Source organism: Microcaecilia unicolor, chromosome 3, assembly GCF_901765095.1.
Source record: "Microcaecilia unicolor chromosome 3, aMicUni1.1, whole genome shotgun sequence".
NCBI classification, from domain to species: domain Eukaryota; kingdom Metazoa; phylum Chordata; class Amphibia; order Gymnophiona; family Siphonopidae; genus Microcaecilia; species Microcaecilia unicolor.
The window spans coordinates 460,915,833-460,933,830 of record NC_044033.1 but is presented as its reverse complement, the minus strand read 5'-3'; the positions used below and the strand labels follow the sequence as shown (position 1 = coordinate 460,933,830).

The 17,998-nt window shown below is 44.2% G+C and overlaps 1 protein-coding gene across 1 annotated transcript in view; it reads right to left on the bottom strand.

Annotated features, from left to right (window-relative positions):
• Window positions 1–17,998, bottom strand: part of GFRAL (GDNF family receptor alpha like) — a 118,118-nt gene that overhangs the window by 36,946 nt on the left and 63,174 nt on the right. Inside the window, exons 4-5 of the mRNA XM_030195613.1 lie at window positions 12,905–13,306; window positions 1,199–1,249 (exon numbers count right to left, since the gene is read on the bottom strand). Of these exons, the coding sequence (XP_030051473.1) occupies window positions 1,199–1,249; window positions 12,905–13,306 (453 nt within the window). The remainder of the gene's footprint in view (window positions 1–1,198; window positions 1,250–12,904; window positions 13,307–17,998) is intronic.

The window sequence follows — 17,998 nt, the reverse complement described above, 5'->3', positions numbered from 1 at the left end:
ACTGACAAAGACTCCTGAGAAATTTAAAAACTTACAGGATAGGAAGCGGTGGACTAATGAAACAGATTATAACAAGATCAAAAGTTCATAGCTGCATTGAAACAGGTGCTGTTCATAGAAAACCTTTCACACAGTTCTAAAACTAGAGGTTATGCCATAAAACTAATAAGAGAGCATATTGGGTAAAAAACAAACAAACAAAGAACATATTTTCTCACTCAGCACACAATTGAGCAATGAAATTTCTTGCAGGTGGTGGTTGTCAAGGCAGTAGATAAAGCTGGGTTTGAAAAGGGTTTAGACAAGTTCCTAGAAGATAAGCTGTAGACCATTATTAATCATGTAGACTTGACAAAGCCATCCCGCTTAATCCTGGGAGTGAGCCAAAATGAAGAAATGTATTCTTTGGGATCCTGCCAGGTATTTACAACTTGGACTGGGTCACTGTGTGAGACAGGATGCTAGGCTTGATGGGCCAACTTTAATTCTTAACTTAATAATGGCTACAATATTTATTAAAAATTGTACAGGTACAATAGGTTCATGCAGATTCAGTATGGATCAGCAGGCAGTGTTAAGTATAAGTCTCTTACTGGGAACTTTACATCTAAACTGACATCAACTTCATCAGTACCAGTTCTTATTCTCTCACCACACCATCTTCACACCTCTTTGTTATATAAATTGAATATCACAGCTTAGGGTAATTACCGTAATCTGTGTTACTTCATGAAAAATAAGACCAGCTAAAACTTGGCATTATTTTTCCTGCCTGCAGCGCATGGCCACAAGGCTGCATCTCTAAGACGTCAGGCAATAAAAGCTTAACCTCCCCTTCTCTCCAAAGCCATCTCTCAAACGCAACCCTGTCTCCCAAAGCCCCCTCATAAATATATCCTTCTTCTCTGAAAAGCATCCCCTTTCCCCCCCAAAAAAACCCCATCACCCTCCTATAGGCTTCCAGGTCTACCTGGGGACATTCTTGATGCCTGGAGGTTCGGGCAGCAGTGAACCCCAGTCAGTCCTGCGGACTCAAAATGGCACTATAGTCTCACAAAACGTCTTTTGCCCATATAAAGGCCATGTGGAAATCAGAAATAGGGCTTCTGAATAAACCCCCCAAATATATGGATCATAATGCAAAGTGTCAGAACAGCGGCAGTGGTTATAAAAAAGTAAAATACAATAAAAAAAATACCTTGTTTAGAAGGAGTATCCAGTTCTAATTTAAGATCTATATTAGTATCATCTGAAAGAAAATAAGAAATTCATGTGAGAATATTAACAAAATAAGAAATGAAAGAAAACAGTAAGGGGTTAATTTTATAAAGGATTTTCAAGGTTTGAACTCTGTTTTACATGTGTATAAGGCCTCTTATAAAATTACCTCATGGGTTAGGTGAGTAAAAAGTATATGTAGTGACAGGAAGGTGTGTGCTTTAATGAAACCCAGATAGAGGTCTGTTCAAGGGCATAGTTTGAACAAAGGTCAGGCAGATCCCAAAAATGTGTAGTTTATAAAATCCAGACCTTTAAGTACTTTACCTGTATAAGGGTGCATTTCAGTCATGAGTGTAAAATAACCCCACGAAAACTGCAAAAAGACACATAGGAACCTGCTTGGACTTCCAATCCAGGTATTTGATATAACAGTAGGCCCTAAAATGGAAATTCTGTAACCTAGGCACCCAAAGGGGGGTCTTTACAAAGTGGTGGTAAGCCCAACACAGGCTTACCGCACACCAGTGGTATACCTAGGTTGGCTGCAACCCTGGGCAGGTCGCCGCTATGCCCACCTAGTACATCACCCACCTCCCTCCAAAGCGCATCATCCTTACCACCTGGGAGCTCTGCCAGTCCTCTGCCCCGGAACAGGAAGTAACGTCAGAGGGGGCAGGGAACCGGCGGAGCCGACAGAGGCACAACTGCTCCATGCACCCCCTTGCTGCCTGCACCTGGGGCAGACTGCCCTCTCTGTCCTGCCTTTGGAATGCTAGAGCCGCATGTTAAAACAGAACTATCACTGGCCCAACGCAGCACCACCAGAAGTAGAACCGGTTGGAGCACGCGCCATTTTGGAACTCCGGAAATTATTTTTTTTCTCTAGCGCAGTGCTAATTGGGCATTGCCGCCCACTGCCCGGTTACTGTGGGAGCTCTTACCACCACCTCAATGGGTGGCGATAAGTGCTCCCTGTTGCATGGCCACGTGGTAAGAGTTATCTTACCACATTTTTTGGGCTTTTTACCCATTGCAGTAAAAAGGGCCCTTTTCCCCACAGCTTAGTAAAAGGGCCTCATAGTTACATACATGTTATGGGTGTAAATACACATTTAGAATAATAACATTTAAGCACATATGTGATCACATACCTGCTAGCAGGGCACCTAGAACTTCTTCTGCAAATACCCGCTTAACTTACAGAGCTAGTATTTGTAAGAGAGTGTACACAGGAGCACAGAATGAGCATGATTTAGGTGTTTCTCACATTTGCATACATAAGTTGCAAAATAATTTAAGTTATGCGGGTACCTGCCACATTTAGGTACTCGCTCATACACAAGCTCTATGGCTAACATCAGTGAGGAGAACTAAAAGGAATGCTGATACTGGGTTATGCCTGTATTCTATTATGGTACTTAGGTGCCTAGGTTCCATTATAGAACTTCATGGCCTCAGGCAGAATTGAGGCCCTGAGAACAAAAGCGGGCCAGATGCACTTTGTTACAATGGGAGATATTGGCCATCTAATTTGTGAGGTATACATAAAATCAGGGTGTACAGACTAGTAATTAAATAAAAATAACAAGCATTGGTTAGATTTGGGCATAGCCATATATTTCTTCAAAGTCTTTAGTTCATGTGGAGGGGCATTTTCAATATGACGTCTAAATCCGATTTTGAATGTTTTGCAAAAAAGTCCAAAAATCCAGTAGCAAACATGATCATTTCCAAACTAGAAAAACATCCAATTTTTTTGTTTTAAAAATGACTATTTGCTAGACATTTTTGTGCTCAGTGCATCTATCTTTTAGGACCATTACAAAAAAAAAAAAGGCCACAGGAAAAATGCACAAAAAACAAGCATTGAGATGTATGGGGGGCATTATTCTTATTAGAGTGGCCACACAGACATCCCACCAGAGCAGTGGGACATCCTAGGGGGCACTGCAGTGGACTTCACTTAAAAGTTCCCAGGTACACATCACACCATTACCCCTTTATATTTTATGGTAAGCCCTCTAAAATCCACCAAAAACCTACTGTACCCAACTGTACACCACTACAATAGCCCTTATGCCTGCAGGTGTCACCTATAAGTAGGTATAGTAAGTTTTTGATGGGTTTTGGAGGGCTCATACTTTCTACTACAAGTGTACCAGTTAAAGTGGGATATAGGCCTGGGTCCTCTTTTATACAGTCCACTGCACCAACCACTAGGCTGTTCCAGGAACCTGCTTCCTACTCTAATAGGCCTGCCACAACATCTTAAACTGTCATAGAGGCTGGTATATACCATTTCTTTCAAATTTGGGGGGGTTGGGAGGGGGTAAGTGACCACTGAGGGAATAAGAGGGATTATGTTTTAATCCCTCCAGTGATAATTTGGTCATTTAAGGCACCTTTTGGTTACTGAGGCCCAGTGGCGTTCCTAGGTGGGGGCGGTCCGCCCCGGGTGCATGCCGCTGGGGGGGTGCCGCGCGCGCCTGTCCTTCGTTGGTCCATGCTTCTTCTCTGCCCCGGAACAGGTTACTTCCTGTTCCAGGCCAGAGAAGAAGCATGGCCCAACGGAGGGCAGGAGCGCGCGGCACCCCCCCCCCCCAGCGGTGTGCACCCGGCGGGGGGGGGGGGTTTCCTTCGCAGGGGGGTCCTTTTGCCAGGGGGGGGGGTCCGCGTTGCATCGGGGGAGGGGGCGCTGCACCCGGGGGGGCGCATCTGCGATCCGCCCCTGGTGCCAGCCCCCCTAGGAACACCACTATTGAGGCCCAGATGAACAAAGATCCCCGTTAAGAATCCGTCTGGATTTCCAAATCGGTAAACATTACCAATTTGGAAATACAGAGGGATTCCCAAAGAGAATCGCATGCAAATGAGCTGCTCATTGCGTTTGTGACCCAGCTCATTTGCATGTGATATGGGGGAAGCCAGTTGGCAAGCTGAGCATGCGCAGAACAGCCAATCGCTAAGCGTGACTGCTTTGCGCATACTACAGACAGCTCTCATATACGCAGACAAGCTGCATATTTGAAAGCTGGCATAGCTTTTTTTTTTTCAAAAACTGCTGAAGTCTGCTATTGCTGGGAACCTGCACTCTCCTTCCTGGGGTGAGGTGGGGGGGCTGCTCGTCCACTGATGCCATGAGCCTGCACTTTCCTTCCAAGCCTACAGTCTCCTGCCTGATTGGGGGGGGGTGGGGTGGGGGGGCAGTAGATCTCGAAACCTCCCCTTCTCCTTTGCAAGGCAAGCTCAGCAGCAGCAATGCCCGACTGGAGAGGGCTAGCAGACAGTGTAGCTTTTTTTATTTTTTATTTTGTGCTCGGGACTGCTCGCATATAGCCTACAGAAAGGGCTGTAGGGCAAAGACATTTCTGCACTCTCATTCCCTCTCCCTCTCTCCCTTCTAGCCTTGCTTGTCTCTCGGAAGCCTTTGACTTTGCTCTCACGTCTTCTGCACAAGAAGACCCTGTGACTGTGGAGTACTAGCAAAAACTGTCAGGACCGACAGCTTCAGACCTCCTGTTAAATTTTCAACGGTAAATGTAGGGGTTGCTTCTTTGCATCGGGTCGGAAAACGGCTATGCATCGCTTTGCATGCACATTTGTATAGTAATTAGTTCATTATAATAGCTTTGAATTCCGTTTTTGTTAGTTGCTACCGTGATTAGAAAAGAGCTTGGAGAACCCTTTTGAGCATGTCTCGTTTTACTCCTTGCTCACTAAACCAGCTAGAACTGGTATAATAACCACTTTGCTGGCTTGTTAGGTTTAGTGCATCTGGACCTTAGTCATGATTGAAACAGGTCTAGCCAAAAATGTCTTAATTTTTACCCAAGACATTTTCATTTTGTTCCATTTTTGTGGTAAAAAGTTTATCTTTTAGTTCCACCCATCTCCCGCCCAAAACATGTTCACACACACCCTTGAAATTTGGACAAACTGTGGATCAAAACGTCTAAAATTGTGGTGTCAAAATTGCAACTTGGATGTTTTTGTGAGAAAAGTTTCCTTCTGCGACATTATGACATTTTTTGGACTTTTTGTTTTGAAAATGAGCCCGTTGGATTCTAGAAAGTTGACTGTCTTTTCTTTCAGCATTGACTCCATTACTTTTCCTACCACCGATGTGAGGCTTACCAGCCTGTTTCCCACTTCTTCCCTTTTCCTGCTTTTGTGAAGAGGGACCACATCCGCTCTTCTCCAATCCCACAGAATTTTTCCCATCTCTAAAGATCTATTAAATAAATCCTGAAGAGGTCCTGCCAGGATTTCTCTGAGCTCTCTCAGTTATCTGAGATGTATCCCATCTGGCCCCAGAGCTTTGTCTACTTTCAGATGTTCAAGTTGTTTATAAATGTTTTCTTCTGTGAATGGTGCAATACTACTACTACTTATCATTTCTAAAGTGCTACTAGACATACACATGAAGAGACAGTCCCTGCTCGACAGAGCTTATAATCTAATTAGGACAGACAAACAGGACAAACAAGAGATAAGGGTTCTGAACAAGTGAATAAGGGTTAGGAGTTAAAAGCAGCATCAAAAAGGTTAGATTTGAAGGTTAGCTTAGATTTGAAGACGGACAGAGATGGAGCTTGACGTACTGGCTCAGGAAGTCTATTCCAGGCATATGATGCAGCAAGATAAAAGGAACGGAGTCTAGAGTTAGCGGTGGAGGAGAAGGGTGCAGATAAGAGAGATTTACCCAGTGAACGGAGTTCCCGGGGAGGAATGTAGAGAGAGATGAGAGTGGAGAGGTACTGAGGAGCTGCACTTATAGGCCAATAAGAGGAGTTTGAACTGTATGCTGTAAGGAGGTTGGAGGGTCTAAGCAGGTCAGGAGGAGGTATGGGGCCAGACTACATTCCCCACAAGGCCCTGAGAGAAGGAATCGGGGGGGGGGGGGGGTAGGTTCCAAAACCCGGTAGGGACACCACGTGGAAGGGAGGGGGAAAAGGACTGGAAAGAGCAGCTGCTATGGCAGACGAGGGCCAGAAGGGGGAGCCATGATGACAAAGCTCAATTCCCTTGGGTCAGAAATCAGTACAAGATTCCTTCCACCTGGGAATGGGAGGAGGTCTCTAACCAACAAACTAGCAGAGAAGCAGAGTTAATGGAGTGCTTGGAGGAAGGAGAGTCTGGAGGGCCCAGCACACCAGGTTTGGAGGAACCTGTTGACATGGACTGTAATTGTACTCTGGGGCAGTGTTGCAGGGATTGAAGGCAGTGGGTGGTCACAGGAGTCAAGTAGCTGTATTGTGGGAGGTGTACTTCCATTCTGCAGCCACCCAAGCGGAAAGACTTTTAAAACTGAAATCCAGGCGGTTGGAACTGGGATAACTTGGATTTAAATAGAATGTTTTTTCTTTTGCTTTGTTTTGAAACTGAATGGGACCTTATCCCCTTTGAACTGAGATTTGTGGAGGAGGGGAAAATAAACTGCTTTGAACTAAAAGCTGTGTTGTCTGGAAGGACTTTGTTTTTGGACTGATGAAGGGAGCCCACCACCCCTCTGAGGGTTTGCTACCGGGATTACAGTTATTACAATACGGAAACGGATAGGAAACCAGTGAAGTGACTTGAGGAGAGGGCTAATATGAGCATAACGACACTGATGGAATATTAGTCGTACAGCAGAATTTTGAACAGATTGAAGAGGAGAGAGATGGCTAAGTGGGAGACCTGTGAGACGCAAGTTGCAATAGTCTGAGTGAGAGATGGTAAGAGTGTGGATGAGGGTTCTGGTAGTGTGCTCAGAAAGGAAAGGGCGAATTTTGGTTTTATTATAGAGAAAGAAATGACAGGTTTTAGTAGTCTGCTAAATATGTGCAGAGAAGGAGAGGGAGGAGTTGAAGATGACCCCAAGGTTACAAGCTGATGAGACAGGAAGGATGAGAGTGTTATCCACAGAAATAGAGAATAGGGGAGGAGGAGAGGTTGGTTTAGGGGGAAAGATAAGAAGTGCAGTCTTGGTCATGTTTAGTTTCAGATGGCAGCAATGAGACATCCAGGCAGCAATGCCAGACAGGCAGGCTGATACTTTGGACTGGATTTTGGCTGAGATTTCTGGTGTGGAGAGGTAGATCTGGGAGTCATCAGCATAAAGTACACCAACTGACAGTGGGATAGAAGTAGAGGAGGATCCACTAGAGAATACACTAAAGGTATGCTGGGAGAGATAAGAAGAAAACCAGGAAAGAACATAGCCCTGAAATCCAAGTAAGGACAGTGTATCAAGGAGTAGGCTGTGATCAACAGTGTCAAAAGCAGCAGATAGATCAAGAAAGATGAAGATGGAATAGAGACCTTTGGATCTGGCCAGGAACAGATCATTGGAGACTTTAGCAAGCACTGTTTCAGTTGAATGAAGGGGGCGAAAGCCAGATTGAATTGGATCAAGGATAGCTTGAGATGAAAGAAAGTCAAGGCAATGGCGGTGATATATATACCCTCAGCAGCCAACTGCTGTCCTTCTCAAGGCTTTTCTTCTGTGAACACTGAAGAGAAGTATTTGTTTACCACATTTGCTTTCTCCTCATCAATCTCCACATAGCTGTTCTAAGCATCTTTCAGTCTTTCAAATCCATTACTATATCTGAAAAAGGTCTTGTCATCTTTCTTTACATCTTTTGCATTTTTTTATTCCACTTGTATTTTCACTAGTTGTAGTTCCCCGTATAGCCCTCTTCGCTTCTTTCAGTTTAATTTGATATTCTTTTCCATGATCCTATTGTTGTGCTCTTCTGTATTTCTTGAGCACAGTCTCTTTTGCCATGATTTTTTTAGCCACATGTTTGGAGAACCATATGGACTTCCCGTTTCTCTTGTTGTTGTTTACTTTTCTTGTAGAAATATCTGTTGCCATATTTATAGCAGCTTTCAGCTTGGACCACTGCCCTTCCATGTCTTCTATTCCTCTTTTCCTCCTATGCCTTCTCCAATGCCTATATCCTGTTTGGGGCGGAGGGGATATCCAGTGCCTGTCCTGTTGAGGGAAGGGGAGCAAAGAGGGATTGGGCTGATGCTGACAGTGGGCAACTTATTTTTTTTGAATGTCGCCCTTCCTGTCACTGCCTGAACCAATTGTGGCTCAGGAACTGATATGAAGGGTGGCATTTTGCAATGAGTTGTCAATAACTGTCACAGTTTTAACCTGCAGTAATTTGCATCCACATTGCTTACAGCATGCTGTTGTAGGTTGTGCAAACTAATTTTGTGGTAGAACTGCAGCTCTACTGCCAGGCTTTCTGCATCGGCCTCTGAATGTCTGTCCCAAGGACTGGATTGAGAATTCATGGTGTAATCAGTTTTTTAAACCCAATTATTATTGTTTATACAATCCCCGAGTTCCATCTGTTGGATTGTGTGAAATACTTTTCTGGGTTTGTTTGAAACTGGCTGCCTAATCCTTTGATCAGATGTCCTTTTATTCTTATCTTTTTAAAATAAACAGTCCCTTATCTACTTTCATAACACTTCATGATTTCCTGCACTTACCACATCTCCTCTCAGTTATCTTTATTTCCAAGTTGAAGGGATCTGGATTTTATTGTTTAAAATGTTTCCTCCTATTTAATTTGTTCAATAGCTTAATATTATACTTTGAACTTCTGTGTACTTTTTCTAGGTGTACTATATCCTTTATTTTTTAAGATGAGATGACAGAAATGCAGCGGGGGCAATTTACATCTAGCACACACATCTGCAAAGTCTGTGGATATAAAGCACCCATTTTAAATGTGAAAGTATATTTGTGTGTTCACTTGAAATTGGGTAAAAGATACTCATAAGAACATACAAATAGACTTACTGGGTCAGACCAATGGTCCATCTAACCCAGCATCCTGCTTCCAGCAGTGACAATTCAGGTCACAAAAACCTGACAGAAAACATTAAGAAAAGCTACGAGAATGGTACGGGATTTGCGTTCCAAGACTTATGAAGAGAGACTTGCTGACCTGAACATGTATACCCTGGAGGAAAGGAGGAACAGGGGTGATATGATACAGACGTTCAAATATTTGAAAAGTATTAATCCGCAAACAAATCTTTTCGGGAGATGGGAAGGCGGTAGAACGAGAGGACATGAAATGAGGTTGAAGGGGGGCAGCCTCAGGAAAGATGTCAGGAAGTATTTTTTCACAGAGAGGGTGGTGGATGCTTGGAATGCCCTCCCACGGGAGGTGGTGGAGATGAAAACGGTAACGGAATTCAAACATGCGTGGGATATGCATAAAGGAATCCTGTGCAGAAGGAATGGATCCTCAGAAGCTTAGCCGAAATTGGGTGGCAGAGCAGGTGGGGGGAAGAGGGGTTGGTGGTTGGGAGGCGAGGATAGTGGAGGGCAGACTTATACACGGTCTGTGCCAGAGCCGGTGATGGGAGGCGGGACTGGTGGTTGAGAGGCGGGAAGTACTGCTGGGCAGACTTGTACGGTCTGTGCCCTGAATAAGGCAGGTACAAATCAAGGTAAGGTATACACATATGTTTGTCTTGTTGGGCAGACTGGATGGACCGTGCAGGTCGTTTTCTGCCGTCATCTACTATGTTACTATGTTTAGTAGCAGGATTCATGCAGTGGCTTTCCCTGTGTCTATCTCAATAGCAGACTATGGACTTTTCCTCCAGGAACTTGTCCAAATCTTTTTTAAACCCAGATACACTAACTGCTGATACCACATCTTCTGGCAACGAGTTCCAGAGCTTACCTATTTGTTGAGTGAAAAAAATATTTCCTCATGTCTGTTTTAAAAGTAGTACCATGTAATTTCCTTGAATGTTCCTTAGTCTTTGTACTTCTTGAAAGAGTAAAAATTCGATTTATGTTTACCTATTCTATACCACTAAGTATTTTATAGGCCTTTATCATATCCCCCCTCAGTCATCTCTTTTTCCAAGCTGAAGAGTCCTAACCTCCAGGGGCGGCCTGATCATTAGGCCACCTGAGGCGGGGGCCTTAGGCGGCACTCTACAGGATTGGCATCTCGGGTAGTGGCTTCGCGGAGTTTTACTTTGTCATGACGTTCCAAACCCTGCAGCCACAGCAATTCCCATATGCTGCCCTGTCGCTGCTGGCACCTACCTCTTTCCTTTATTGTGGCCAACTTTCTGAAGTAACTTCTTGTTTCATCAGAGGCTCAGGCAGCTGCAGTAAAAGGAAGATGCGGGTGCTGGTGGTGGCAGAGCAGCGTATTAGAATCGCCGCTGCTGCAGGGTTTGGAATGTCACCGGGACAAGGTAAAACACCTAGGGCAGGGAGGTATCTCGGCCCGGGGGGAGGCATGTTAGCTTCGCCTCAGGTGGCATGTGCAGATCCAAAGTGTTGCCAATTAGCAACAATAATTGTTAGCACCCAATTATTGGTGCTAAATTGGCTCATTAGCCAATTTAGTTGTGCGTACATCTCAGGATAGTGTGCAGTTTTATGCATGGAAATTTGAATGCTTTCATAGAATCTAGGGGAGAGTGCCTACATTCTGGTTATGGAATGAGGGGTAAGGTAGTACCTGAAGTAATGCCTTCTTCAATGATTTTCACAAGATTAGAAAGAGTGGCAGTGGGACTTGAATCGTGGCTTCCCTGGATTTGCAGCCCAATGCTCTTCTCATTAGGCTACTCTTACTCCAATTCTACTCTACTCTATGTAGAAATAAGTTAGACCTACTTCAACTGTCAGTTCAGTCCCCATGATCTTTACAATCAGCCATTTGCAATTCACTTTCATGTATAGCCTAGAACTGTGATGATTATTTGCATTTTTAAAAGTCGGTAAAATCGTAGCTATTTTGAAAGTACTTTTGGTTCCTAGCTAGTTTTATTGCTATTTGCTGTTTCTGTATATTTATTGCTGATGATATTTGTCCCTATGGAGCTTTATCTTGTTATTCCCTACCTTGAGTGCAGTCCTACAGTTTGAAGGGGTATACGTTTTAGATAAATAAATACAAGAGCACTTTTGATTTGAAACTATGCATAGTCACTTGTAACTGCTTTTACTACAGGTATATTTTTCTTGGAAAATGTTATGCTAGTGATGTAGCCAGGACTGATATTTTCTTGAGGTCTAATGTTAAGAGGATTGGGTGTTGGCACTGCCTCAAATTCTCCTTATTTATCTTGGTCGCTGAGTGGGTGGGCCTGACTCAAATATGTTGGGGTAGGGTAAGGAGATGCAACCCATTCAGGCCTTTCAGGGCTATTCCCGTGGTCTATGCAAATATTTGGACTCTTCATCTATGCACACACCTTTCCTCTCTTGACATAAGCATACCCCTTGGACACTTCCTCTCAATGTAGCTTAAACATACACGTTATGAAAGAACTCACAGACTTTAGCTACACGGAAAGAGATATTCATATGTAAATTACATTTAAAAAACTCTTGTACTTCCCAGGTTTTCCATTTTGGATTAGGGCCACACTGTCATCATTTTGCATAGCCAACACCCTGGATATTATGAACAAAAAGGTCACTAGATTATTTTTTTATACAGACCAACTATCTTAATATTCTGAAAAAGCATTTGCATAATAAATTCTGTTAGAATTCTACCTAATATCTTGATCTTGAAAATCCTGGTGACTATTGGGCTCATTTTCAAAAGAGAAGGACGTCCATCTTTCGACATAAATCAGAAGATGGACGTCCTTCTCCCAGGGACGTCCAAATAGGTATAATCGAAACCCGATTTAGGCCGTCTCCAACTGCACTCTTTCGCAAGGACGGCCAAAGTTCAAAGGTGTGTGTTGGAGGTGTAGCGAAGGTGGGATTTGTGCTTGTCTAACACTTGGACGTCTTTGACCCATAATCGAAAAAACAAGGATGCCCCTGACGAACACTTGGATGTTTTCACCCGGACCTGTTTTTCTTACGAAGAAGGCACAAAAAGGTGCCCGAAATGACCAGATGACCACCGAAGAGAATCAGGAATGACCTCCTGTTACTCCCCAGTGGTCACTAACCCCCTCCCACCATCAAAAAACACATTTCAAAATATGTCATGCCAGTCTCTATGCCAGCCTCAGATATCATACTCAGGCCCATGACAGTGCATGCAGGTCCCTGGAGTAGTTTTAGTGGGCACTGCAGTGCACTTCAGATAGGCGGACCCAGGCCAATCCCCCCCCCCCTACCTGCTACATTTGTGGAGGGATCAGCGAGCTCTCCAAAACCCACCACAAACTGGCTGTACCCATATATATGTGCCCCCCTTCACCCGTAAGGGCTATGGTAGTAGTGTACAATTGTGGATGGTGGGTTTTGGGGGGCTCAGCACACAAGGTAAGGGAGCTATATTCCTGGGAGCAATTTAAGAAGTTTACTGCAGTGCCCCCTAGGGTGCCCGGTTGCTATCCTGGCATGTCAGGGGGACCAGTGCACTACAAATGGTGGCTCCTCCAACGACCAAATGACTTGCATTTGACTGTTTTTAACATGGACGTCTTTGGCTTCGAAAATCGCCGAAAGTCAGAAACGTCCATGTCTAGGGACAACCAAATCTAGGGACATCTCTGTCGGTATTTTTGAAACGAAAGATGGACGTCCATCTTGTTTTGAAAATATGGGTTTCCCCACCCCTGGATTTTGCCGTTTTGCAAGGACGTCCAAATTGCAACTTGAACATCCCTTTCGAAAATGCCCCTCCACATCACAGATTCATAAACTGTTAAGCTGTTCACTACTCACATGTGTCCCTGTCTAGAACTTTCCACTCATCATATTTGTCAGTGGTATAAGCATGACTGGCCTGTATATGCATCAAACAATTGTTACTAAACACAGTTTTCCAGATTTTTAAACAGTGTTCATGGCCTGGATCTGGACATTTGCAATTTCCAAGAACTGTTTTACTCAGCTCATTCCATGCTATCAAACAGGGTGGTCCAGAGGTTTGGAGATCACAATATTCCAGCTTAGCACTGCACAGTCTTTTAAAGTTCTCATACACGGTGTAGCAGTGATGAGACTGCTGGCAAACTTGTCTTGCAACACCACAGTCATTTCCCCTTTCGGCATCTGGTGTTACGTTGTATTCTGCTTGCTGTATAAAGCTTGACTGAATACTTTTGGTAGATGGTTTTAATGGTTCTGCAGAAATAAATTTAAGTATACGTTAATATGCAATAATTAACCTACAAAATCTGTCTAAAATATGTATGCATATGTGAAGGCAGATTTTCGAAAGAACCTACAAACTGGACTTGAGATGTCAAGGTTGGGGCAGGTCAAACTGTGGTAGTATCTTAGAAAAGGATCTGCCAGTATAGAGTCTTTTTTAAATATATGCAAGAATTAACAAACCCAAGAGTCTGTCTCGAGGGTGAACCTAACCAAAGGCAGAGCCCACTCACCATCGGGTCTCAGCTAGGCATGGAGTAGCACTGAGCATCAGGAACAAGAAAGGGAAAGAAAGGGAAGAGTGTGAGCAAAGGGTCAGACAGGAGCGGTGTGTGTTCCCCATTGGCCTGATAAAAAGAATACAGGGTTAAGTGACCTGGGATTGGCTGGTCATGCAGGGCAGATGGGGATTGGTGGGGGGGGTGAGGGGTCAGGATATTTCAGGCTGCCCCTCTGAGGCGCAGGGCTTTCCTGCCCCTTGAAGGTAGCTGTAGTAGCATAGTGGATAGTGCAGTAGGGTGTGAACCAAGGAATCCAGGTGCCAGTCCCACTTCAACACGCTTTGCTTTAGGCAGAGCTGTAGTTTAGCAGTTAGAGTTGCTGCCTGTGACCTTAGTGTTGTGGGTTTGAAGCCTGCTTTTGGTTGTTGGCTCGAGGTGTTGCTGGTGGGGGTGAAGGATCTGGTGCTGGAGGCAGCTTGTGAAGATTCAAAGGAGGTGTCCCTTATGGCAGGGAACTCTTTTGACAAGGATCAGAGTCCAGAGCAAATGGGTGCTGACATTCCTCCACCTCTCTGTTCCCTGGCCATGCTGGCATGAAAATCCAAAGCCAATATCCTATCAGTGATGGCCATTGAAGCTGCCTCATTGAGAGTGGAAAGGTGGGGAAAGCAAGGTATTTTGATTGGAGTGAGGAAGGGAAAAAGAAGCCTGCCTAAAATGAGTATTGCAGGGAGATCAAGAGGGATTTAGGAGCCAACAGATTAGCGGGAAAACATGGTTTGAGCAGTAGTGGGAGGAGAGAGGTGGTCATTCAGGCGGCCCCTGGAGGTCATTCTGATGCAGTGGGAGAAGACTCCAGTGTGGGAGGAGTACAGAGGAGTATCGGTGCAGCTGGGAGGCCTCAGGCAGCACAGTTTATCCAATGGATAGGCGCAGGTGATGGTTCTTCAAGGGGGGTACGATACAGCCAGTATTGGAGTGGCCTCAGACAGCTACATGGGGGTGTCAGCCTCAGAGCCAGTGGAGTATGATGACCCTGTGAGGCCCGGAATGGCACCAGGGGTGGCAGTTGCCTGCTTTGGGGTTAGCATGGGGAATACAGGTTTTTCCTCAAGCTAGTGGGGAAGATGTGGCAGTGTGGCTCTGCGTGCTGGGGATTCTAGTACGGGGGTGGCATGGCTTCTTTCCAGGAGTACCAGGCAGGAGGGGCTGTGGATGAGTCAGTTTCTGCTGGCTCTGTCTTGTCTCCACAGATGCCTAGGATGTGGATAGCAGTTCCAGGGTTCCAGCTGAAGAAGGGAGACAACATGGACAGTAGGTTCCTCAAGGCCTGAAGTAGCCCATACAAGCAACTCGGCTGCCAGTATTGAACATTTTGCAGAGACTGAGACATCGTCCCCCTGAGATATGAATCAGGGAACGACAAATAAGGGATCTATATCTTTACCACTGCCAGCGGAAGCAGGAACTGGATCATCTGGAGTGGGTAAGGGGTCTGTCAAGGTTCCAGAGTAGATCCGGGAAAAATGGTAGAGACTATTATCAATTCATTTCTAACCATTCTATATCACTCAGGATTTTATAGATCTCAATCGAATCCCCCCTCAGCCGTCTCTTTTCCAAGCTGAGGAGCTCTAACCTCTTTAGCCTTTCCTCATATGGGAGGAGTTTCATCCCCTTTATCATTTTGGTTGCTCTTCTTTGAATCTTTTCTAATTCCGCTAGTTCTTTTTGAGATACAGTGACCAAAATTGAACCCATTACTGAAGGTGAGGTCACACCATAGAGCGGTACAGAGGCATTATAACATTCTTGGTCTTATTCTGCATCCTTTTCCTTATAATTCCTAGAATTCTGGTTGCTCTTTTGACTGCAGAAGATTTCATCGTATTGTCTAAAATGACACCTAGATCTTTTTTCTTGAGTGTTGACTCCTAAGGTGGACCCTATCTTCAGGTAACTATGATTTGGATTATTCTTTCCAATTTGCATCACTTTGCATTTGTCCACATTAAATTTCATCTGCCATTTGGATGCCCAGTCGTACAGTTTCGTAAGGTCTTCCTGCAATTTTTCACAATCCGTATGTGTTTTGACAGCTTTGAATAGTTTTGTGTCATCATCACCTTACTCATCATCACGTTTTCAATATCATTTATAAATATGTTAAATAACACCAGTCCCATTACAGATCCCTGCAGCATTCCACTATTCACCTGCTTCCATTTGGAAGAATGGCCATTTAACCCTAACCTCTGCTTTCTGTCCAATAACCAATTCCTAATCCACAGAAGGACATTGCCTCCTATCCCATGATTCTTTAACTTTCTCAGGGGTCTCTCATGAGGAACTTTGTCAAAAGCTTTCTGAAAATCTAGATTCATCACAACAACTGCATCAACTTTATCCACATGTTTATTTATGCCCTCAAAGAAATAAAGCAAATTGGTGAGGCAAGACTTCCTTTGGCTGAACCCATGCTGACTCTATCCCATTAAACCATGTTTGTCTATGTGTTCCATAATTTTATCCTTTATAATAGTTTCTACTTTTTTTCCCTGGCACTGAAATCAGTCTTACCGGTGTTTAATTACCCAAATCACTCCTAGAACCTTTTTAAAAATCAACGTTACATTGGCAGGTACTATGGATTATTTTAACGGCAGGTTACAGATAACAGATCAGCAATGTCATGTTTAAGTTCTATCAGTACCTGGGGTGTATGCCATCCAGTCCTTCACTCTTTAACTTGTCAATTGGGCTCAGTACGTCTTCTAGGTTCACTGATATTTCTTTCAGTTCCTCCGCATCATCATCCTTGAAAACCATTGCCAGAGTGTGTAGATCTCTTACATCTTCTTCCATAAAGATCGACGCAAAGAATTCATTCAATCCATCCACTATGGCCTTGTCCTCCCTCAGTGTCCCCTTTGCTCCTTCATGATCTAATGGTCCCATGGATTCCCTCACAGGCTTTCTGCTTCTGATGTACCTGAAAAAAGGTGTTACTATGAGTTTTTGTCTCCATGGCAAGTTTTTCTTCATATTCTCTTTTAGCCTTTTTTTTTATCAGTTCTTTGCATCTAGCTTGACATTGCTTATGTTGCTTCTTTATTTTCTTCATTCAGCTCCCTTTTCCATTCTTTGAAGGATGCTCTTTGGCTCTAATAGCCTCTTTCACTTCACCTTTTAACCATGCTGGTTGTTGTTTGCGCTTCTTTCCACCTTTATTAATACGTGGAATACATGTGGTCTGGGCTTCCATGAAGGTCCATGCCTGATTTAAAACCTTAACCTTTGTGGCCAACCCCTTCAGCTTCTTTTTAACCATTTCCCTCATTTTGTCATAGTCACCCATTCATAAATTAAATGCTGCTAGATTTCTTTATTGAGCACTCCAGGTATCAGCTCAAATTTGACCATGCTATGATCACTGTTCCCAGTTCTAATACCATTACTTCTCATACCATGCCCTGCATTCAACTAAGGACTAGATCTAAAATAGCTCCCCCTCTTGTCGGTTCTTGGACCAGTTGCTCCAAGAAGCAGTTATTTGTTACATCTAAGTATTTTACCTCCCTAGCACTTCCTGATGTAGCATTTATCCAGTCAATATTGGGGTAATTGAAATAAAGACTTCAGAACAACCGGTATCACCTCGTTTTTAAAGGACACACCTTAATTATAATGAGGGAACCATATACAATCATGTGTCTTCACAAAAAAAAACTCCACATACCTTTTCAAAGAGGCACTGCCATGTGTCTCCACCCTATAAAACAAGGGCCCCTGGAGCAGGCATGGACCTCCATGCTTGTTTATCTGGGTTACCTGACCCAATAGCAAATCTCATGGCTCATACCCTATGAGCCTGAGTCCCTAAAACTTGGATAATTGCCACTGGAGGCCAGGACTGAATCCTACTGCCCCCCCCCCTCCCCAAAAAAACCCTCAAAGATGCAGCCTATTCGGGACTCCCACAAGCAAACTATACTCAATGGCTTTTTGTAAATCAGTGAGGAACAAGTCCCATCCTACATCCGATAGGTGAACCCCAACCCTTCCAAACAACCTCTCACACCTGGGATCCATAAGTACATAAGTATTGCCATACTGCATATTGCTGCAGCCTTTTGCTACTCCAAGTTGGTGTTGTGTTCCTTTATAGAGCACTAAGGATCAGGCATGAAAGGTTGGGGGGAGTGGGGGGAATCTGAGGGTGAGTGGGTCCCAAATCTGAGTGTTATTAAGAAGCCTGAGAGTGTGTCTCAAGGGTGAATCTTACTGAAGGCAGTGCCCACTCACTATCGGGTCTTGGCTAGGCAGGGAGTAGTGGTGAGAATTGGGAGCAGGAAAGGAAAGAGGAGGGAAGACTATGAGCAATGGGTCATACAGTAGTGCTGCATGGCTCCCCATTGGCCTGGTTACAGGAATAAAGGAT